Source organism: Ovis aries, chromosome 11 (assembly GCF_016772045.2).
Source record: "Ovis aries strain OAR_USU_Benz2616 breed Rambouillet chromosome 11, ARS-UI_Ramb_v3.0, whole genome shotgun sequence".
In the NCBI taxonomy this organism is placed as follows: domain Eukaryota; kingdom Metazoa; phylum Chordata; class Mammalia; order Artiodactyla; family Bovidae; genus Ovis; species Ovis aries.
In genome coordinates this window covers 50,238,815-50,263,055 of record NC_056064.1, presented here as the reverse complement: position 1 = coordinate 50,263,055, position 24,241 = coordinate 50,238,815, and the positions used below count along the sequence as shown (strand labels likewise).

The 24,241-nt window shown below is 46.1% G+C and overlaps 1 protein-coding gene across 8 annotated transcripts in view; it reads right to left on the bottom strand.

The window, feature by feature from the left end:
* CCDC57 (coiled-coil domain containing 57) overlaps window positions 1-24,241 on the bottom strand; it is a 109,102-nt gene that overhangs the window by 11,129 nt on the left and 73,732 nt on the right. For 3 of the 8 annotated variants that reach the window (XM_027974305.2, XM_042256231.1, XM_027974306.3), the window contains 3 exons: window positions 22,223-22,323; window positions 18,896-19,015; window positions 18,271-18,487 (listed from right to left, as the gene is read on the bottom strand). In XM_027974305.2, coding sequence (XP_027830106.2) covers window positions 18,271-18,487; window positions 18,896-19,015; window positions 22,223-22,323 — 438 coding nt within the window. Of the gene's footprint in view, window positions 1-1,410; window positions 18,488-18,895; window positions 19,016-22,222; window positions 22,324-22,621; window positions 22,726-23,705; window positions 23,822-24,241 lie in introns of those variants that run through there. The other 5 variants (XR_009595372.1, XR_009595373.1, XM_027974307.3 and 2 more) reach the window with 5 other exon arrangements.

Below are 24,241 nucleotides of genomic sequence, written 5' to 3'. Positions count from 1 at the left end.
TCGAGTAGTAGTTCAGCACACTTGTTTTGTCCCTCAGTCGTGTCCGACTCTTGCAACCCCATGGACAGTAGCCTGCCAGGTTCCTCTTGTCCATGGGATTTTCCAGGCAAGAATACTGGAGTGGGTTGTCATTCCCTTCTCCAGGGGATCTTCCAGACCCAGGGATCCAACCCTCGTCTCCTGCATCGGCAGGCGGACTCTTTACCACTGGCCATCAACGGATAAACGGAGAAGCAGCACGTCACACTGCTCCACAGCGACCTGCTTTTCCATTTATCTACTGATGCATGTTTGTGTTGTTTCCAGTCTGACATTCGTGTTAAGGCCTTTGGGGCGTCGATGTTTCTCTTGCATGGTTACCATGGAACTGAATGGCTGAGTCGTGTAGCACGTTTTTTGCTTTTTGATAGGTAAGAAGTGGATTTATTTTAAGAGAAACACACTCCACAGACACAGCGTGGACCTTCTGAAGAGGCGAGAGCAGCTGCAAGTTTGTTTTTTCTAAGAAACTGCCGAACTGTTTTCCAAAGCAGTTGACCACCCTGCGTTCTCTCAGGCAGTGTAGTTCCAGTGGCTCCATGTGTTTGCTACCCCTTGATATCGCCATATTATTGTGAGGTTTTGGTTGTCTGAGCGACTGTGTAGTGGCACCTCAGTTCAGTCGCTCAGTCATGCTGACTCCTTGCGACCCCATGAATCACAGCATGCCAGGCCTCCTCACTGTGGTTTAAATTTGCATTTCCCTGATGACTAACACTGGGTATTTTTCATGGGCTTGCTGGCCATTTGTATCTCTTCTTTTTTGAAGTGTCTTCTGTAGTATTTTGGCTATTTTAAAAATTGGGCTTATTTATTTACCACTGAGTTGTAAAGTTTTTTATATATTCTGGATCAGGTCCTTGATATGTGTTCAAATATTTTCTCCCAGCTTATCTTTTCACCTTCTTGAGAGTGTCATTGCAAAAGCAGAACTTTTAACATTTTGATGAAGCCCAATCCATCAGATTTTTTTCTTTTAAGGTTGAGACTTTTTTCTATCCTAAGAAATTTTTGTCTATCCCAAAGTCACAGAGATATCCTATGATTTCTTCTAGACGTTTTATAGTGTTTTTTTTTTTTTTTAATATTTATCTATTTGGTGATGCTGGGTCTTAGTTGTGGCATACAGGAACTTGGATATTTACTGTGGCATTCAGGATCTTTTTTTAGTTTCAGCATGTAGGATCTTTAGCTGTAGCGTGTGGGATCTAGTTTCCTGATCAGGGATCAAATCTGGGGTCCCTGCATTGGGAGCGCGGTCTTAGCCACTAGACCACCAGGGAAGTCTCTTTCTACCCACTCTTGAATTTGTGTTTTTTTTAAACCCCATTTTATCTCTGCTACAACCCTATTAGCTATACATCTTTGTGCTTTTTGTTTGTTTTGTTGTTTATGGCATATACATTTTTAATTTGTCACATTCTACCTTGAAGTAGTATTATACAAGTTCATGAACAGGAGCCCGACAGGAGTGTACTTTCTTTTCCCTTCCCCATCACTTCTGCCGCCTTGTCACACATTTCACTCGTACGTGTGTCACAAACCCCATCATACACTGTCTTCGCGTGTGCTTTAAACAGCCAGTGATCTTCCAAAGAAAACCGTAAGCCTATTTCCATTATTTATCCACAAACTCACCTGCTGCCTTTGTATTTCTCTCTGATGACCCCAATTTTCATTTGCCATCATTTCCTTTGCCTGAAGAACGTCCTTTACTATTTCTTGTAGTGAAGGTCTGCTGGTGATGGATTCTATCTGGTTTGTCTGTGAACGTCTTTATTTTCCCTCCATTTTTAAAGGATCTTTTTGCTAGATACAGAATTCTACTTTGTGAGCTCCTTTTCCTTTCAGCTTAGAGATGATCGATGATCCCTTGTCGCCTGGTAGCTATAGTTTCTGAAGAGACGTCTCTCATAATTTTTACCTTCATTCATATTTAAGTAACGTGTCTTTTCTTTGACTGCTTTTAAGATTTTACTTTATTGGTGATTTTCAGAAACTTGATTATGATAGTCCCTGGATTGAATTTGTGCCTATGTGTTTATCCTGGTGCTTGGGGTTGACAAATTGTTTGAATCAGTGAGTTAGGAGTTTTTGTCAAATTTAGGGGGGGAAAAAGGGCATCATTTCTTCAAACACTTTTTCTGCCCCTCTTTCTCCTCTCTGTTAGACTGGTGGGTGTTCTCTAGGTTGCCAAAGCTGTTTTCTATGCCCTATGTTTTCTCTCTGTGTGTCATTTTGGGTTGATTCTGTTGCTATGTCTTCAAGTTCCTTGTTTTTCCTTCTGCTATCTCTATTCTACTGTTAATCCTACCAATGTGTTTTCCTTATCAAATACTGTACTTTTCATCTCTGGAAGTGGGGTTTGGTTCTTTTTTATAGTTTCAGTTCTTATCATTGTTTCCCTTTGAATACCTGAATATAGTCGTAACAGTCATTTCAACATCTTTGTTTGCTTGTTTTCTCATTTCTGTACCTCTTTCCATTAATGGTTTTCCTCTTGGCTTTGGATCACATTTTCCTGCTTCTTCACAAGTCTTGAAATTTTTAACTGGCTATTGTACATTTTAGGTATTGTGTTGTAATCTTGTCTTTTTAAGAATGTTGAGCTTTGTTTTACAGGCTGTTAGGTTCTCATTTCATCATTTCAAAGACTGTTTTTGAGCTTTTCTAGGGTAAGTCTAGATGAGTCTGCACTTCAGAGACACATAGCTCTATGATCAAGGTGTGCCTTCTCTGGGTCTCCAATGAATGAAGGCTGGAGATTGACTATCTCCCCATCATCTTAGAGGTCTCGAAATGGTTACGCTTACAAGCTGCTTATCTTCCCTTTGCCTGAATTTGTGGAGTTTTATTCTGCACATCAGTGAACTAGGATATGTAAAGAGGTAAAGACGGTAAAGAGGTAAAGACTCAAGACAATTCCTACAAAGATTTCTGGAGCTCTCTTCTGCCTACCCCACCCCCCACACCACCCTCTCCCCGAGAATCTTTCCTGCAACTTCCAGCCCCTCTGCCTTCCCAGACGCCTGTTCCTGCTTCCTCCACCAGAGAAGGCACTGTGCCCTGCTTGGTGCTCCCATCCCTGTGACTGAGCCCAGAAGATGCCTGGGGCAGAAAGCCAGGGGGCCCGACCGGTGCCTCACTTGTCTTCCTCGTTCAAGGATCGCGGTCCTCTGCTACCTATTTTCCGATGTCTGAAAACAGCTGTTTCATATATTTCGTCTATGCAGGGGTGGATGTTAATGTATAGTCCTTAGTCTGGCCAGGAGTAGGAGTGAGTGCCAGCCATGCTGTGGCCCCAGAAAAAACAGCACTGAAGTAGACGCCAACTTGGCTACATCAAAGTATTTACTTTGTTTTAAAAGTTATTTCAACACAAGTTTTTTTCCCAAGTGGCAGGAAAAGCTGTTTCATCATAACAACTTCAAAAAAGAGCTAACAAAGATCTATTTGACTGTGTGTGTGTGCGTGTGTGTGTGAGCGTTTGTGTGCAAACTCAGCTGTCTCCGACTCTCTGCAACCCACTGGACTGTAGCCTGCCAGGCTCCTCTGTCCATGGGATTTCCCAGGCAGGAATACTGGAGTGGGTTGCCATTTTCTCCTCTAGGGGATCTTCCCAGACCAAGGATCAAAACCTGCAACTCTTGCATCTTCTGCTTTGGCAGGTGGATTCTTTACCATGGTGCCACCTGGGAAGCTCTTATTTGACTATGTATTTCTCAAAAAGTTTAGAGGATACTCTACGTCCTAAAAAGTCTCAGGTTATAATAACCAGGAAAGGTGAGAAGCTGGAGTTGCTCACCTAATTCAAGATACTGCACGGCTCCCTTCTTGGACCAGAACCCTGGTTCTTAGACTTCTCTGGCTGCAGTTACAGAAGATGCTAAAGGGTGGTGCAAGAGTAGTAATGTGCACAGCCAAAAGGACAAATGTGATGCTGGCAAACAGGGCAGGGCCCTTTCGATCCCCCCTGCTCCCCAGCGAATGCTGGAGGAGTCCTGATCACGTGCTCAGTGAGCCACTGGTGGTGCCCCCTTGGGCAGCTCCCATCGCCATCCGCTCCACAAGGTCACTGTGAGAGTGGCTGCCGAGAGCATGGGCAGAGCCGCTCCGACGGCTTGTGTTCCCATTGTCACATGAGTCTCACGCTGGCCTCTGTCCCCATGGGTCAGGTCTGCCCGTCTCTGAGCTCGGTCTGCATCTCACTGTGATACACTAGAAGCCTGATGTCCACTTTTGAGTACAGATTCTCAGTCCCTGGTTTGCATACAGGTATGAGGACCACAGATGGGGAAAAGAGAATATAACACTCCAGGTGTGTTTGCCCTGTTCTCTGACTATTCTCAGAGGTCGCCTGCCCTGAGATTTTCACCTTTTCTTATCACAAATCCAACCACAAGCGGCTGCTCCTTCCGTCCTTCACTCAGTGCAATGCTGGGGTGCCTGAAACTGCTCTCCTCACTCAGCCCCTGGGTTTACTGAGAAACATAAAGTTTCTGTGGGGAGGCCAGATGGTGATGCTCCTGGTCTTGAGAGCATGCAGGCAAGGTGACTCTAAGGTCCTGTGTTCAGAGTATGTTTGTACGTCCTCAGAGCACGGCTAAGCTGGCAGACCCATGGTTGAATCAGTCTGCCTTCAGAGAAAGGTCCCAAACGCTGCTTCTGAGTCCAAGCATCCTTCAGGGGAGGCCTGGAACAGTCTCCACTCAAAAATACACAATACGAGGGTAAGCTGGTATCCTCAGGGCCCACTCAACCCTATTCAGTGACTGGTGACACCCTGCAGAATGGCTCACTAACCACAAGGATGAGACCAAAGGGACCTGTATGTTGGTTCTGCAGTCAATCACACATGACTCTCAGAGTAGGAGAATCTCAGTTTGTTTGGCAGTCACTTTATTCTGGGTCTGGGAAGGCGCTTTGCTGGAGGCTGTCTCCTGGAGCTGGAGGCCACACAGACCATGTACCACTGGGCATGGCTGGATCTGGCTCCCAGGGTTTTCTGTAGCTTACAGACTGAGCTGCAATTTGGCCTGTATATTTTAACTAGTTGCCAATATTAAAAAGCTGAAACATTTCATATAAAAAAATGGGGCTTTCCAGGTGGCTCAGTGGTAAAGAATCTGCCTGCCAATTCAGGAGACACGAGTGTGATTCTTGGGTCAGGAAGATCCCCTGCAGGAGGAAATGGCAACTGATTCCAGTATTCTTGCTTGGAAAATTCCATGGACAGAGGAGTCTGGGGCGCTATAGTTCAGGGAGTCACAAAAGAGTCAGATACGACTAAGTGGTTAAACACCATATGAAAAAACAAGACTTCTAACACCTCTTAAAAAATGGGAAGATCTGGTTTATTGAACCCGCACTGCTGTGCGGGGATTGCCATGGGGTAGCATCATCAACTGCTTCTGCTGGACAGGCTGGCTGTTCAGGCCCCCACGACCCGCTGGCCAAGTACTGCCCAACAGTCAACATGGTCCTGCCTCCCTTCACTCAGCCACCTGTTGCGTGGCACCCAGGGCACTATCATCTGGGACCTTTTTCAGTTCTGTGGGCTCACGGGCAGGAATTGGACAGTTTGGATTCTGATTCTGATTCATGAACTGGGGGCTGTGTGACCTTGAGCAAGCAGCGTTAACATCTCTGGGCCTGGGTCTCGTCATCTGAATGTCAAGCCTCAGCCTCCAGGAGCTGTTGGGAAAGGATCCACGGTGGCGGGCAGAGTGATATCTGGGCTGATGACAGCACTGGGCCCTGTGTGAGCAGACACTGAGCTGAGAACAGGAAGTGGTTGGTTACTTGCTTCCTGGATCCTCAGAACAGCCTGGCAACTAGGATTTAGGTGCCATCTCTACGGTGAGATCTGCATAGAAATGTTCTCATTACACAGGGTTTAAAAATAACTTTGGATTAGCAGCAGTTAACAGGCTCATGCATGCTTCATCTTAAAATCTTGTGCAACCCTTGTTAAAGGAAAAAAATTAATTTCAGGAGAAACTAATATGATTTTCAAAAGAACAAACATTTAAAGAGAAAAAAAACCCCGACCGTTTAAAAGCTTTGTCCCCTTTCGTTCATCCTCAGTGAGTGGGGAGGACCCAGGGGGAAGAGCCTCTACCCACGAGAACGTAGGGCTCACAGATGGACTGCTCAGGACCATCTAAGACCCCCTGGTAGAAACTTGTGGAGTGCCGCAGGGGAGCTGGGCGGGGCTAGCAGCGCTCAGAATGCTGAAATGGGGGAAGGCGTGTCCAGCCCCCAGGGCAGGGAAAGGCGGCTCCTCCCTTTCTGAAGGAATGTTTGCATTTCTTGGGAGTTTCTGCCCATTATCTGTGTGACCCCTGGGACAACCTTGGCCCCTCTGGACCATCTGCCTGAGGATAAGGTCAGGTGTCTCTGCTCTGGAATTCCAGAGGGTGGGGAGAGGGTTGGGACTTGAGAACGCTGGCCTGAGCGGTGACTCACTGCCAGAGGTCTTGGAGTCTTCCTTTGGAAAGAGGACCCACTGACTAGATGGCATGGGTTTATGGTGGGAGTGGCTGCCTTAGCACAGGTGGGCACCTGGCAGGCACTCAACAAACATTTGCTTCTAGCTGGACTCTTAAAAAGGAAAAAAAAAAGATTCCGACTGCATTTATTTGTAAAAATCATGTCCAGCTCCTCCCCCCATCCTGCACCCCATGCCCTCCCCAGAGCAGGGGCCACAGCCTCTTCTAAAGCACTTTTCTACCCTTGGTGCTCTGACTTCAAGACCACAATGAATACGTGTTTTCTTCTGTTGCCACCTTTCATGGTCACCTTAAAAAAGGGCACAAAACTGAACAACACACAAACCACACGTAAAATGCCCAATCTTACCCACAATTTAAAAACTGCAAACTAAAACCCATACTGAAATACTATTTTTTTAACCTATCAGACTGGCAAAAAAAAAAAGCTTGATAAAAATCTACCAGTACAGGTATGAGGTGACGTGATTTATACCCTGTGGCCACGAACATGAATTGCACCAACTCTCTGACGGTGATTTGGTAATACCTCTCAGAGCTCAGACCACTCACATCTTTGACCCAGAGATTTCACTCCTAGACACTCCCCTGACTACACATTCCCATAAGCAACCACCCACGCCAGCAGACTCATGGCAGTACTGAAAACTAGAAGTGACCCAAGTGTCCATGAATGTCAGACAGGTAAAAGGAAGTACTCACACTCAGGAGCACTGAACTACTTACTGAAAAGATCTGTGAGCTCAGTGTCAACCAAAATGGAGAAATACTACATACAGAGACTTAAACAGCAGCAAGAGGATACACACACACACATTTAAATATAAGCTTCCATAGCCACAGAGTACAAAGCTGGAGAAGAGCAAGGGAACCAGACAGAAGGCCAGGTGGGCAGGGGAGGGGTGGCGGAGAGGGCTGATTTCCACTGAAAGCCCTCTACGCTGTTTGGTTTATTTCTTAGCCAAACAGAGTGCCACTCATGCTGGAGGAGGCCTGGAGCCCCTCTGCTTCAGGGAACACGCCACGGTGTCGTGCTGAGCTGGGCTGCCTGCACGCGCAGCACGGACACTAGGGAGGCCAACGACTCCAACAACCCCTGGGACAGTCACCAATAAATGCCCTCCAAGAAAGCCAGGCAGCTGCGCCTCCCCCTCCAGGCCCGGGGTCAGCTCTCCAAGGGCTGCTTTGCTGGCAGGTCAGATGCCCGTATTTTCTGGTACTGCCTTGGCTGAGTGTTTTTGCCACCGTGCATATATCTGGTCAACTTGGATGAGTTATTTATACATGGCTGACTTTCATCATATTGCTTCAAAATGTCTTTCTAGTTGGGTTATTTTTGAAGTTAAAAAAGAAATATCTTAGAAATCTGTGATTTTTAAGTTACATCTAAGATTTTACAACTGATATAGTCATTTGTAAATAGTTATAATTCGATGTAGTTTTAGGTTTGATTTAAGGCATTTAGCTGGGCCTGGGCTGCATTTTACTGCATGGTCTGGATGCATGCAGTGAGGACAGAAGCATGCTGCATCCCCAACCTGCTGTGTCTGGGGCTCTGATTTGCAGACTCTGGAAGGAAGGGCTTCTGCTCTGTGCCTGCCCCCCAGCTATCAGCAGACTGGGTCTCCCTACTCCCTCTTCCCCATGCATTTTATTGCTCCCAAACTTGAAAACCCACTTCTTTAGCTTCAAGAGAAATTCTGTCCCTATTTCATTGAATTACACTAACTGTTTACTTCAATTAGGAGAAAACAGCTGTCTTTATAACATTTAATACTCCATCCAAGAAGAGTCTGTCTTTCAAATCTGATACTTCTTAGACAATGCATGGTGGTTTCTCTAACCACACACACTTCCTGAGCCTCTGGATCCTTGCGCTGTGGACACAAGGCCTTGCTGGACTCCTATTCTTCGCAGTTATCTCTCTGCACATCCTGACTGAGCACCTATTGTGTACCTACCTGTCTGTGCTGGCCAGGGGACAAGGATCAAGGAAGCTGCCCCGACCTCCACATTTTTCCAGCAGAGAGGAGGACAGACTCAAGCTAAATGAGAAAAACAGCAAGTGATCTGGGACTAGCATTAAGTGGGAAGAAGACAAGAGGCAGGCAGGGGGTGAATTTTGGAGGAGGTGAAGAGGGAGGGCTTCGGAGAAGAGGCGGTTGCTAGGGAGAGGAAGGTGGAGCCCACGTGCACAAGGGGCTGCTTGCCTGTACAAGGTGGGGGGCGGGGTGGTATCCTCAGGTGCAGCAGGGAGCTGGGCTGCTTGCGTCTGGGGAGGAGGGGAGATGGGGTCAGAGTCCCAGAGCCACAGTGGGCAGGAAATGGTGGGGGGCAGGAGGGAGAGAGTAGGGAGTGAAGTGGGGGAAGAAGGGGTGGGGAACGTGAGAGGAGGCTAGGCATGGAGAGACCACACCCATCAGATCCAAGATCCAGGAGGATGGAGGAGGGGTTATAGTGGCCCTGGGGTCTGGGGTGTGGCAAGGCCCAGGGTGTCAGGCTGCAGCCAAGTGGCAGCTCTGTGTGCTTGTGGTGAGATGGAGTGGGGCAGGGGCAGGGCAAAGGCGGGGCGGGGAGGTGGCGAGGCAGGGGCGTGGAGGGAGGTGGGGGGTGGCGGGGACAGGTAGGGCAGGTAGGGGAAGGGCAGAGGTGGGAGGGTCAGCTCTGGTCTCACTTCAAAACCAAGAGGAGTGTGGCTTTTCAGCATGAAAACCTCCCTCCGTCCTGAGAAATACCATATAGTTCTTCATGTTATTAATGCAGGTGCCACAACTTGGCAAACTATTTCACTATCACTTTTAACTCTGTTCATGACTGCTAGGTCTCACAGTCTGCTATTCACAATGTGCTGAAGATGTTAAAAAAAAAAAAAAAAAAAAAAAGCAGAGGGCAAGACATTCCACTTTCCAGAATGGAGCTTCCAGACTGCTTGACTGAGGACCAATACCCACACCATCCTTTATCATAAATGCTAACATGCTTACATCTTAACCAAAGTTGTGGTTATCATTTGAGTCACCAACAAGGTTTTAAAAAGTACTCTTTACAAAGTAGACATATCACAGGTAGTTAAGTTATGCATGCTCAAACATTCAAGATTATAAGGAGAGCATAAAGAAGCTTTGTGGGAGCTTAAAACAGCTAAACTGCATTAATTTCAATCTTTCTTCCAAATCAAACCAAATCTTTCACAGGGTGAACCAAAAGCCTAGGCAGTAATCATTCCTAGTTTTTTACTGCAAAGAAAAAGAAGTAGCAACTTCAACTGCTATGGGAAGGTGTCTCACCACCTTCCCCTGCGCACTCAGCTATAGCCCACTTATAGCCCTTTCTCAGCTTTCTTGCCAAGGAATCCTGACACTGTTTACTTCTACGCTGCAAGTTCTCAGGGTCTAAGACAGTCTCCCAGTGACTGGTCAAGAGAGGCCACATGACCCCGGCAGCCAGTGAGATGGAAGAGCGAGTCCAGGAGCTCTAGGGAAACGTATCCCTTTCTAACTAAAAGGAAGAAAAGCAGGAAGAGAGAAATAGGTCTTCTGATGTGATGCCTGGAACTGCTGCAGCCATCCTGAAACCATTAGGAGAAAAGCGCCTCAGAGAAGTCAGCTTTTGAAAAAGAGGAGCCATTTACTTTGGCCTTGACATCCTGCTGCTGTACGTGCACACTGTCAGAAAGGCTACGCAGATGCTAGCTGCTTTGGCTCCTCCTCCTCATTCAGTGACCATGTGTGATTATCTACGGGTGCCATGATGAGATAACGGTTGCGAAGATGCCTAATGCCGCTTTCATCAGGTTGTGCTGTAACTTGAAGCCAAAAGCATTTAAACTAATACACACAACCCCTGCCTCCCTACCAGGCCAATTCCACTGCTCTGGGCTGGCACTGGCAGTGACGCTCCTCTCACTCCATCACGGTCATCACTTTCACCTCCTGCCACAAGTGAGCTGTTCTTGCCCTGATCCAGGCCCTGCTGTCCACAAGGCCCTGCTGGGCTGATGGCACCACCCTTACTTGTCCCTGCTTCTCTTGTCAGGTGGGACCCTTCTTTCCCCCCCCCCCCCGCTAATATTTATTATTTTATTTATTTGGCTCTGCTGGGTCTTAGTTGCAGCACGGGGGATCTTCAGTTGTGGTATGTGAACTCTCAGTTGCGGCATGTGGGATCCAGCTCCCTGATCAGGGATGGAACTTGGGCCCCTGGCATTGGGAGCTCAGAGTCTTAGCCACTGGGCCACCAGGGAAGGCCCTGTCAGATGATAGTTTTGCACTTCTCTTTCTACCTCCTCCTCCACCTCCTCCCCCTCTCAGAGTCCGGGGCTTTGCCCTGTACTTGAAAGGAGGACCTGCCTCTTGAGAAATCTGTATGTAGGTCAGGAAGCAACAGTTAGAATTGGACATGGAACGAGACTGGTTCCAAATTGGGAAAGGAGTATGTCAAGGCTGTATATATTCACCTTGCTTATTTAACTTATATGCAGAGTACATCATGAGAAACACTGGGCTGGAGGAAACAAAAGCTGAAATCAAGATTGCTGGGAGAAATGTCAATAACCTCAGATGTGCAGATGACACCACCTTTACGGCAGAAAGTGAAGAAGAATTAGAGTCTCTTGATGAAAGTGAAAGAGGAGAGTGAAAAAGTTGGCTTAAAGGTCAACATTCAGAAAACGAAGATCATGGCATCTGGTCCCATCATTTCATGGCAAATAGATGGGGAAACAGTGGAAACAGTGGCTGACTTCATTTTTTTGGGCTCCAAAATCACTGCAGATGGTGACTGCAGCCATGAAATTAAAAGACGCTTACTTCTTGGAAGGAAAGTTATGACCAACCTAGATAGCATATTGAAAAGCAGAGACATTACTTTGCCAACAAAGGTCCGTCTAGTCAAGGCTATGGTTTTTCCAATGGTCGTGTACGGATGTGAGAGTTGGACTGTGAAGAAAGCTGAGCGCCAAAGAATTGATGCTTTTGAACTGTGGTGTTGGAGAAGACTCTTGAGAGTCCCTTGGACTGCTAGGAGATCCAACCAGTCCATCCTAAAGGAGATCAGTCCTGGGTGTTCTTTGGAAGGACTGATGTTGAAGCTGAAACTCCAATACTTTGGCTACCTGATGCGAAGAGCTGAGAAAAGACCCTGATGCTGGGAAAGATTGAAGGCAGGAGGAGAAGGGGATGACAGAGGATGAGATGGTTGGATGGCATCACTGACTCAATGGACATGCATTTGGGTAGACTCTAGGAGCTGATGATGGACAGGGAGGCCTGGTGTGCTGCAGTCCAAGGGGTCGCAAAGAGTCGGACACGACTGAGCGACTGAACTGAACTAAACTGAACTGAAAGGAGGAAATAAAAGGAACCAGTGGGGACCTGTTCTTCCCACCACCAGACCTGTTGTCGGGATGGTTCTCCTCCAGCCCCTGCAGGCTTCTGCTCTGGACTCTCTCACTGGGTGTCTGCATGGCTGACAGCTTCAGAAGATGAGAGTACCACTCCCTTTGGGGCAAAGGGCAGATGTGCCTGTAGCCCACTAGAAAAGATTCGGGTTCTGTCCATTTGGGGCCACTCAGCTGAGACTCCTGACCTGGCCCGTGGGACAGGGGTTGAGGAGACCCTTTGGCTGTCTGCTGTGCTGCAAGTGGCGAGTCCTCCTCATCTTCTGCAGGAGTCTATGAGGCTGTGGCAACTTGCTTGTCAGGTGTGGTCAGTAAAGTTCCCAGTCTGGGTGTCCATCGCCTTCCTGCCTCTGGCGTGTCCTATTAAATCCGAGCTCCTCAGTACACCTCGCTTCTCTCCTGAATTTGCCCTCCTCCCCAGCCACAAGCATCGGCTTGTCTCTCCCATCGTCCCCACCTGCATACAGGCAGGCCACACCTTCACAGTTTCCTCCAATGTTGCTTTTTTAAAACTACATTTATTTATTTATTTTTAGCTGAGCTGGGTTTTCATTGCTGCGGGAGCTTTTCTCCAGTTGCAGAGAGTGGGGGCTACTCTTCGCTGTAGTGTGGAGCCCGGGCTCTAGGCTGAGAAGGTTTCAGCAGTTGCGGCATGTGGGCTCAGTAGTTGCAGCTCCTGGCTGCACAGGCTTGACAGTAGTGGTGCCCGGGCTGAGTTGCTTTGTGGCATGTGGGATCTTCCCAGATCAGGGATTGAACCCTTGTCTGCTGCATTGGCAGGCGGATTCTTTACCACTGAGCCACGAGGGAAGCCCCAATGTTGCTTTTTTAACTGCTGCTTTTCAGAGCAAGACCTCTTCAGTAAGCAGTCCACCTATTCTTCCCCAGCCTCTTCAGCTAGGAAGAGGATGGATGACCATTCCACTACTCCACTAAGACCGCCACAGTGACGTGGAACACTTTTCTTGCCCTGACCTTCCCTGACCTCTCTGCCCAGTTGACCACCCCCTCCCTTTTAAAACTTTTCTTTATAAAAGATACCCAAACTACATCAAGCACATATAATATACATGTATTGTTTAAAGAATTTTTTAAAAATGAAGAACTAAACAAAAACCTGTGTACTCAGCTTGAGAAACAGCATTACTACACTTGTGTTTGTCAATGAAGTTTTATTGGTACACAGCCATGCCCATCACGTACATGTTGTCTGCAACTGCTTTTGAGCTGCAGGTGGAGATTGCAAGAGAGACCATTGGGTCACAAAGCCAAAAATATTCACCATTCGGCCCTCCTTCACGACAAACTTTCCTGATGCCTACTCTGGATTTTTTTTTTTTTTCAGTGAGGGATGTGTGGGCAAAGTTGCTCAGTTTTTAGTGTCTGAAAAGTCTTTGTTTTGCCCTCTTTAGTGGGATTCTAGGGTGACAGCTGTCTTCCCTCAGCTCAGACAGATACTGTCTCCCTGTCTCAGGCTCCCCACTGTGGCTGGTGAGAAGTCCAGCATTCCTCAGGCACATCTCTTTGAGGGTAACTTGTCTACTTCCTCTGCCAGTTTTCAAAACAATCTCATCACCTCTGGTGCTTTGTTAGGACCGATCCAGGTGTGGGTTTCAATTATTTGGATTGGGATTTGATAGACTTCCTGGGGTTGAAATTAGTATCTTGCCATACTGCTTCAGCCCCATCCCTTCAAATGTGGCCCCTGCCCATCTTCTCTCTCCCGCTAAAGCTCTGACCAACATGAGTCAGACGTTCTTACTCTAGTTGCCAGGCTCCTGACCTGTTTTTCTTTCTTTTCTATTTCTTTTTTTAAAAATCTGTGTGTCTCTGGCTAATTTATTCACATATAACATCATTTCATGAATTCTGTAGTACATACCCTGCTGTTAAGCTCATCCACTGAATTTTTAATTTCAGTAATTATAATTTTTCATTTATTAGACCTCTATTTGGTTCTTTTTTTAAGGCTGCTTGGTCTTTCTTTATATTTCTTTGGCTTCTTGAATGTATTTTCTTGCTGGTGTTTTACTTCATTATGAAACACAGTTACTTATACCCTGACATCCCAGGTCTGCTTCTGTTGGCCTCATGCCTGGTGCCTTGCACCCTGTGTTTGGGATCTTATTTTTCATAGGAATCTGCTCTGTGCAAATTTTCTACGGCCTGGGATAAAGGTGATTCCCCTTGAAGTGAGCTGCCACTTGCTTTTGCTAGTTCTTGGGGATGCCACCAGCTCACAATCACTTGAAATGAAAGTTCTAGGAACCCAAGGGTTAACTGGGACAAAGCCATGAGGACTGACTCTTGGTGGCAAATTATTAACATACGTAACAATCTTCCCTTTGTCACTCAGTGCCAGATCACGTCCTCAGTCCTCATGTCCCTGGCCCCTGATGGCGGTGGGGGTCTACCTGTCCACCTGCACACAGAGACTATGGTCCTTGGAGTTTCTGCTTTGGGAGGTGGGGGGGATTGCGCCATCACATTCCTGCCCTGGGTGGGCCTGGGTTTCATCACCATCACCTGTTTTCTGAAGCCAGAGAGATGACACCACCAGATTTCAAGACTTCAGGCTGAAGTCCCTGGTCAAAGGCAGTCTCAGGTTGCTCCTCTCAGCCTTTGCTTGAGACTTCTTTACCGTCTTGCTATTTACTGATGCCTCACAAGCGTGTCTTTACTTTTTATTCAGCAGTTTTAATTGTTCTCAGTGATAGTGTTAATCCAGCTACCCAGCCTGCTACATTATGAGAAATAGAAGTCTGGGGTTTTATACTCAACTAAAACATGTAAATATGAGACAAATCAAAATACTCTGTCACACAGAGGGCTCAAAGTTTCCTATATAAAACTTCTCTTTTATAATTACCTTGGAAGAAGAAAAATACATCTAAGAGGCTACTATGAGATAGCTGGAAAGCAAATATGGATAAATTATAAAGGACTTAGTCAAATTCACTTTTGTTTAAAAGACAATCACCTCCTGCCCAATAGCTAATGCTTTCATTGATATCAATAGAAAATTAGAAAAATATAGAGGTTGATAAATTTAAGAAATGGATGGGTAAAATGAAAATAAGTGGAATCTTAGTCACTGAGGAAGAATAAGCATAGAGAATGTAACTTAAAAACAGGCAGAAGGCAATGGAAACGTGATCTCCCAGATGAGACTGGAGGAAATAAAGACTTTTAAAAGCACGCTAAAGACAAAACCCAAACTAAGCTGTTGGAGGACAGCGCTGATACAGGAGCATGGTAACGGAAGTGCAGGAGACACTGAACAGAAACAGGCTTTCAGACCGAGGGAAAGGAATCACAAAAGGGCACCACGCTTTCTACAAGCGGGTGCCGCTGGCGGAAGCAGGCATGTCAGTTACTGTAGCTGGAGCAAAACTGTACTCTCAGGAGAGCTGATACCATGGTGACCTTAGTCTCTAACCAAAATGCAAATATGTTAGGAATCACTAACTAGGACTTCCCTGTTGGTCCAGTGGTTAGTATCTGCCTGCCAATGCAGGGGACACTGGTTCAAGCCCTGGTCTGGGAAGATTTCACATGCCTTAGGGCAACTAAGCCTGTGTGCCACAACTACTGAGCCTGTGTGTAACTACTGGAGTCAGCATGTCTGGGTGGGAGGGGAAAGAAGCTGAGCTTCATGAAAATGGGCAAAGACAAGTCAAGGCTAAACTTACTTAAAAACCACCAATAAGAAAACTGCTAGACAGGACAATGTCCCTGGTCTCTTTTCCCGCACACATTTCCTACAGATACTTGGTAGAGGGAACATTACTTCTTTTAAAGATGAGGGGGAATAAAGGTACAAAAGTACTATGAGAAAAAAGGAGGAAGGAAACCAGCAAAATGGCAATGAACATTTACCAAAAACTTCCCACAGAGTCAATGAAAAGTACAGCAAAAACTTCCCTGAATTTAAAATGTACTGAATGGCTTCTCTGATAGTTCAGTGGTGAAGAATCTGCCTGCCAGTGCAGGAGACAAGGGTTCCAACCCTGATCCAGGAAGATCTCACAGGCCTTGGAGCAACGAAGCCCATGTGCCACTTCTATCAAGCCTGTGCTCTAGACCCCAGGAGCTCAGCTACTGAAGCCCGTGCACCCTAGAGTCTGTGCTCTGCAGTAAGTGTGTGCAGTGAGAAGCAACCACAGAAAGAAGTCCAGGCACCTCAACTGGAGAACTGTCCCAGCTTGCTGCAACTAAGAGAAAAGCCCAGGCAGCAACGAAGACCCAGCATGGCCAAAATAAGTAAATAAAATTATACACGTATAAGACAGTATGGCTTTAAAAATATATACACTGAAGCAGCAGCTTCTCAGATTCATGAGCTTGGGCAGGAGATGTGAGGAGAACAGACCAGTCTGCATCGGAGGAGACTACTTGAAGGCATCACAGGGGTGACTGCTGCCCCAGGGAGCAGAACTCAGACTAATAGGAGGACTCGGCTCCTTCCGGACGCAAGACCCAAGATTAACAAATCCTGAGAAGAGTCGCACAGAGTTTTGGGGCTGGCACTAAAGGCTGTACAGGAAAAGTAAAAAATAAATTAAGTGAGAATTACCAGGAAAACTCTAAGAAGCATAATTGGAGAGTCAAAGTCAGTAGACATTATGAGGGACCAGGAAGTGGTAACAATCCAAACAGCACTGCATGTGCACGGACTGAGACCAATGAACCATGGGAAAGAACAAGAGCCCAGGGACTCAAGTACACACGAACATTTAACATTATAGTGAAAGTAGGATTGCAAACAAGTGGGGAAATGTGAGTTACTCAGTAATTGCTGGGGGTGGGGAAGATATCTGAATTGCCAGATATCTGGCTCCTATTTCATAACCTACAAGTGTGATAAAATTCCAAATGGATCATGGATTTAGATATGAAAAAAGGAAACTATAACTGTGTTAGAAGAAATCGTGGCAGAATAATCTTTCATCTTGAAATGGAAAAGACCTAGGTACAGCAAAAACCCCAGAAAGGATTAAAAACAAGAACATAAGTTAGACTACATTTTAAAAAAATGTGCATGACAAAAAGCCACCATAGGCAAAGTAAAAGAACAAATGAAAAACTGTAGGAAAATATTTGCAATTTATGTCTCAGAAAAGGTCTAACATCCATTAAATATAATGAGCTCATACAAATCAACAAGAAAAAGATTATAAACCCAATAAACCAATAAGCAGAGAGCTGAAGAAAAGGAAAAGACATAATTTAAACATGTGAAAAGATGCACAACCTCCTAACAGGTAAAATACGAAGTAAATCGATACCTATCAGACTGGCAAAGATTACAGTTCAATGACACTGCTGAAGATGGTCTGGAGAAAGACACCCTCTCAGCCTTTGCTGGGTAGGTGTGAACTGCTACTGTCTGATGGAGCCCAACTAACAATATCTTCCCAAACTAGACAGGCACATGTGGTGGTGGTGGCTTAGTTGCTAAGTTGTGTCTGACTCTTGCGACCCCATGCATTGCAGCCTGCCAGGCTCCTCTGTCCATGGGATTTCCCAGGCAAGAATACTGGATCCCCTGGATTCCTTCTCCAGGGGATCTTCCCGACCCAGGGATCAAACCTGTGTCTCCTGCATTGGCAGGTGGATTCTTTACTGCTGAGCCACCAGGGAAGCCAGAAATGCACATACCTTTGGACAGAACAATCCCCTCTCTGGGAATTTACATTTATACCTTAATTCATGCATTATAGCATGTACAAGCTAATTCACTGTAACATTATTTGTAATGGCAAAAGATCGGGAATAACCTAAAATGCCCATTGGCACACTGGGCACAGTGGGAGGCAGTCACGCATCAAGGCTGAGAATGAGGATGCTAGCTGCATACTGATCTGCAAGGGGCTCCAAGCTCACTCCCCCTACCCGTCTTCAAACAGCCTCCCCTTCACCCACCATGCTTGCTACACCTCAGTCTCACGCAGTTCCCCCAAAGGTGGTGGCCCCTCAGATGAATTTTCCTGATTACCTCACAGTGACATTAGCGGGAGCAAGTTTTCCAGGGGGCCAAAGACACACTCTTCATGGGCTGCCCGGCCTCCTGAGGCTGAGCAGAACACAGAATGCTTGCCCCCTCTAGAATCACACATGAACCACACTGCACCCACCCCCTGCAGGCTGAGGGTCCTTGTGACCCGTGGTCTCCACTCTCAGTAGATGCGGTCATGTGGTCAGCTGGATGTGGGCCTGGGAGACACACGCCTTCCCTGGGGGACACTCAGGCACCAGGTAAAAGAGGACAGGACTGCAGTTCTCATGGCCAGTATCTGGATTGACAGAGTAGCGGCCTACCTGGAGGTAAGTCATCCTGGGAAGTGAGGCCAGAAGGGCTGGATCCCAGGTCCAACAACTTCCATGTGTCCTGGAGGGAACTGCTGGCGAGTGACGAGGACGTCCGGGTGTGGTGGCCAGTTTCCTCCTGGAATTCTTGAGCCAGGCGTGGCTTTGGGGACTGATTTTCTTTCTGAGGAGCTGATCTGCAAGTCACTGTGGAGCTCCTGTGCTGTCTCTGTGAAAGAGAGTAAAGAGAATTATCCTTGAAAGCCACGCTCTCTCCCTGCCCTCCCGGGGTGATAAGACAGTGAACCTGGCCCAAGAAGCTCTGTACATTCAAACATGGAACATGGGGAATTCCTTGGTGGTCCAGTGGTTAGGTCTCCTGACTTTCACTGCCAAGGGCCTGGGTTCAATCTCTGGTCAGGGAACTAAGACCCCACGAGCCATGTAGTGCGGCCAACCTCCCCGCCAAAGAAACAGGATCATGAGGGAGATGGGCCTGGAAATCAGGGCCAAGGCCCTGAGGTGAAGACACTCAGGCAGTGGCCATTCTCTGCAACACTAAATGCTCCAGTTCTGGGTGCTTCCCCAGCAGGGATGTGGGCCGCATGAAGAGCTGGCCCTAGTGGGTCCTGCATACCAGTCCTGGACCTGCCGTGCAGCCTGGCCGAGCATCCTTTCTGCAGACTGTCTGTGCCAGGCGGGCTTGGCTCTTTCCTGAGCATTCGGAGAAACATTCTTTCTTGGCTTTCCTAGGGTCCTGTTGTGGAAATTTAAGTACAAGAAACTCAGTGTGTGTGGGGATTTGATGGGGCGTGTTACTGAGTTCTCAGTGTTTGTGGGGCTTTGATGGGGTGTGTTACTGGGTTTTCCCTCAGGATTAGGAAGAAACACCTTCCCCACATTTCTGATATTAGGGAGTCGGCTCTGTGATGAGCCAAAAGTGGAGAACGTGCTTGTGCTTCCACCAGCCAGTACAAACTTAACAGGCCTCGAGATGGTGATCCAAGTCCCTTTCCAAGTACCTGCCAGTCACATAACCTTCCTGTGGTGCCCCGCCGGGCACAGGGTGAGGGGCCCTGCAGCTCTCATTTGTGGCACATCTTCAATGTACAGCTGAGGCCACTTTGGCCCCCTGCGGCCTGAACACTCACATCTGCCCTCTGAGGGGAGGCCTGTGGAAAAGCAGTTGGGAGGGGGAGCTGAGGAGAACCGAAGCCCCGGACTGTGCAGAGGGCCCGGTGCAGAGGGCCACCTGCGGGGGCCGCTTCTCCTGCTCAAGCTTACGTTTGGATTGTGAGCTGAGTGATGCACGCATATCTTTCGGTTTTAACTTTCAGTGTCTGGCTGGCAGTGATAGTGAGCAACTTTCTCATGTTTGTTGACTGACTCAACGAGTTTCTTCTTCAATGGCTTCTGAACGTTGCGTGTGTGCATGCTCAGTTGCTTAGTGGTGTCCGACTCTTTGTGACCCAACCCTATGGACTGCAGCCTGCCAGGCTCCTCTGTCCATGGGATTCTCCAGGCAAGAATACTGGAGCGGGTTGCCATTTCCTCCTTCAGGGGATCTTCCCGACCCAGGGATCGAACCAGTGTCTCCTGCGTCTCCTGCATTTGCAGGTGAATTCTTTACCACTGAGCTGCCTGGGAAGCCCCTTCTGATTGTTATCCTTTGCTTATTTTTCTACTGGTTATCTGTCTTTTTCTTCTTGAACTATAGGCATTCTTTTCTGTACGTTCTTCCTGTTTCTTCCTACACAGCACCATTTACTAGTAGAAGTAAAGAGGAACCAAAAAAAAGAGGATCTCAAAGAGTTTTCCTTTCTCGAATTTTAAGATGAGTTATTTCACTGGATGTAATGAATAGCTTTGTAGTTTGAAAGAGATTGATAAAGTTTAATAAACTACTTTACTAGAAAGAAATGGAGGTCTAGATAAGAGTATATGTGTTTCACCACAGAGGGTAGCAGGCACATTTATTTGATGATTTGGGAGAGATTTCTTCTAATAACACACATTTAGAGACTTTAATTAATTAAATTAATTTAAATTAGATTAATGCAGACGACTTGAAAGGTACAAGCAGCTCAGATAGGCAGCTACTTCGATGCTTTATTACCACTTTCCATGAATGGCGAAGAGGGAAGGACTCTGAGTGTCTGTGTGCACGCACATGAGAGGAGTCTGGAACAAAGCCTATCAGGTTCCAGCAGACCCGCCCAGGTGAGGCCCAGCCCAGGGTGCCTAGGCCTCAGTGATCCTGCATTTCTTCTTTCTATGCTCTTTCCTTCTTCCCAAATACATCCTCCACAGGCTTTTTGTCAGTGGAGGAGTCTGCTGGTGGGAAACACTGGCTTCCTGGGCCCCTCTCAGAGCCAGCCCTTCTGCTTCTCAGGCCAGTGTCTCCTGGTCTGGCACACTGCCTCCCTAGGCTTCTCTGTCCCCCCGACCCATTCCTGGCTGACCTTGTGCTAGTGACTGAGAACCCCTGCACTTTGCTGAAGACTTCTTTCTCAAACTCCACATCTAGATGTGCGAGCTCAGACTGAATGTAGGCGTGGGAATGGCAAAGGATCATCTCATATTTAAGTCCATCCATCAAATCTCCATTCCCAGCTGCTGCCCAGGCCTCAAACTCTTTAGGGAATCCTGACTCGCATGGCGCCCTCCCAACTCCCACCCATTATGATCCAGCCACCATCCCAGCCTCACTCCTCCTTACCAGCCCCTCATCCCACCCTCACCCACCTGCGCCTCTTACCCAGGATGGAGCTTGACATGTCATCTAATGGTGTAACAGGCCATCTATCTGTTACTTGACTATTTATTTTAAATAAACTGAAAAGACAAACTACACAGTGTACAAGTCATCCAACAGATAAGGATTAGTATATATAAAGAAAAGTACAAACACCCAAGTAGAAAATCAGCATAAAACATGAATAAATAACCCACAAGAGAAGAAATACAAATGGATGATGAACAGATTAAAAATTTGAACACTCTCAGGATATAAGAAATGTTTAGAAGATGCATTTTAAACCTCTTATATTGGTAAAGATTTAGAAAACAATACCTAGGTAGGTAAAGCTATATAATAAAATACATATACGATATACTTCATAACTTTGAAAAACTAAGATCATGGCATCTGGTCCCATCACTTCATGGCAAATAGATGGGGAAACAGTGGAAACAGTGACAGACTTCATTTTGGGGGGCTCCAAATCACTGCAGATGGTGACTGCAGCTATGAAATTAAAACATGTTTGCTCCTTGGAAGAAAAGTTATGAACAACCTAGATAGCATATTAAAAGCAGAGACATTACTTTGCCAACAAAGGTCTGTATAGTCAAAGCTAGGGCTTTTCCAATAGTCATGTATGGATGTGAGAGCTGGACTCTAAAGAAAGCTGAGCGCCAAAGAATTGATGTTTTTGAACTGTGGTGTTGGAGAAGACTCTTGAGAGTCCCTTGGACTGCAAGATCCAATCAGTCCATCCTAAAGGAAATCAGCCCTGAATATTCATTGGAAGGACTGATGCTGAAGCTGAAACGCCAATACTTTGGCCCCCTGCTGTGAAGAACTGACTCATTTGAAAAGACTCTGCCCATCAATCTGTCCAGAGAAGACTGAAGGCGGAAGGAGTAGGGGACAGAGGATGAGATGGTTGGATGGCACCATCAACTCGATGGACATGAGTTTGAGTAAACTCTGGGAATTGGTGATGGACAGGGAGGCCTGGCATGCTGCAGTCCATGGGGTCGCAAAGAGTCGGACACGACTGAGTGACTGAACTGAACGGAATACACCGATAAGTTACTGCTAACTATGCTGAAGTGCTGAAAACTGGAAGCTTTTAAAATTGTGTTCACCGTATTCTAAAGTTTCTGTTATTAAAATGCAGTATTTGAGCAATCAGTAAAAAGTTTATTAGAAAAAATTTCTTAGATAAAGGACTGTTACCTGAGTTGTGAGGCAGGGTTGCCACTGTCCCAAGCATACATCAGGAGCCTCACCTGAGCCCTGCGCCTCAGGGGTGCGGAAGGGGTGATGAGGCGGCTTCCCTATAAACGAAATGAGGGAAAGGGAGTTTATCCGTTGTGTGCCTATCACTTGGGTTCCTCCCATGCTGAAAACAAATACTCAAGAAGAACAGCATGTGCATCTTTAAAACCAAAGTCACTTCTCTTTTAAGAGAATTTGGGTGGGGGTGGTGAATGGACACGTGTGAACTGTGCAACACACGCCAGCATTTCAGCAGACTCCAGAACACACAGAAATATTCCACAAAGGCACATAGCCTGACACAGCTTCTCAGAGTGGCAGACATGAGCACATCCATTAACAGACCCAAAGACATACCCTCTCTGCAGCATGGAAAAATAAGAAGCAAAAGTCTACACGTGTATGCTCGAGGAGTATTCTTGTAATCAATGCTTCAGCAGTCTGCCTTAATCAGATATGACCTAGGCATCAAATGAACATTCATTTGTTAACTCAGTTTGGGTCATGTTACCTGAAAACCTTAGAAATTTATCTTTAAGCTGACATACTACACGAGAGAAATTACCATTGAAAAAGTTTTTCAGAATAATGAATTAATTTGGTTAAATACAAGGTTATTGAGGACCCCGACTTTTTTTTTTTCTTTTTTTGGTGTGTGTGTGTGTGTGTGTGTGTGTGTGATTTATGTGAAAATTAATCATGGGATCCTCACTAAAATGGAGTTGGGAGGCCAGAAGGGGAGCTCTCACAGAAGAGACCACCTTGCATCTCTGGAAGGAAGTAACACTGCTGGCAGCTGGAGGAAGATTTTATCCCTGCCTGGCAATGGCCCAGCCAATAAAAGCCACTGTGCTTTGAAGTTCCAATTTGTTCCAAAGGACTCTGTTTTTAACAGCTCCTCCCAACTTCTCCTTCTCTATAAAAGAGGTTCCTCTCCTTTGCCTCAACATACTTGCAAGTGGTTCATTGTAGCTGCATGTCCCAAATTGCAATTCTTTGATGCTCCTAAATAAAGTCTTTTGGTGGGTAAAATTACTGGTTGTTTTACTGTTTTTGGTTAATAACTATTGCTATTTACAATGTTGGAAACTGAAGCAGAGAAATTTTTCAAAAGCTTATTTCCCCATTCATTTAAAGATAACGACGATGGGCATACTGCGTGTTATTAACATCTGAGTAGTTATGAAATTAGTTTTGCCACCATGGTCCTTCTGAGATAAGGCCTAAAGTAATGTATGTTTTTTCCAGGTGATAGAAAGACGTATGAAGAACAATATTTGGAAATGAATATACTTTCCTTAGTTTATAATACCTAAGTTTAAAGGCTATCAATTCTGAAGTTACAGAAATGGGTAACAAGCCAATGAAAAGATGTTCAACATCATTAGTCATTAAAGACACGCGAAATCAAAATCACAGTGAGATACTACTTCGCACTTACTATGATGGCTAAAATAAAAAAGACAGAGGACCTTCTCTGGTGGTCCAGTGGTTAAGAATCTGTGCTTCCACTGCAGAGGGCACGGGATCAATCCCTGGTCAGGGAAGTTCCATATGCTACAGGTACAGCCAAAAAACACACAAAAACAAAAAGACAGGAAGTAAGTGTTGTTGAGGATGTGGAAAATCAGAACCTTATATATTACTGGTGGGAAAGCAAGATGCAGCTACAGTCAAAAACAGTTTGGTGGCTTCTCAATGAGTTAAACATTGAATTACCGTGTCACTGCAGCAATTCCATTTTTGGGTATGTATCTAAAGAACTGAGAACAAGTCTAAACAAAAACTTGTACAAGAATTTTCATAGCAGTATTATTCACAGTAACCGAAAGACAGAAAAAAGAACAAAACACCCCAAACGTCTATTACTAATGAATGGATAAACAGAGTGTAGTCTGTCTACACAGGGAATATTACTCAGCCATAAAAAGGAATGAAGCACCAATACACACTACAATGTGATCAAACCTCAAAAAC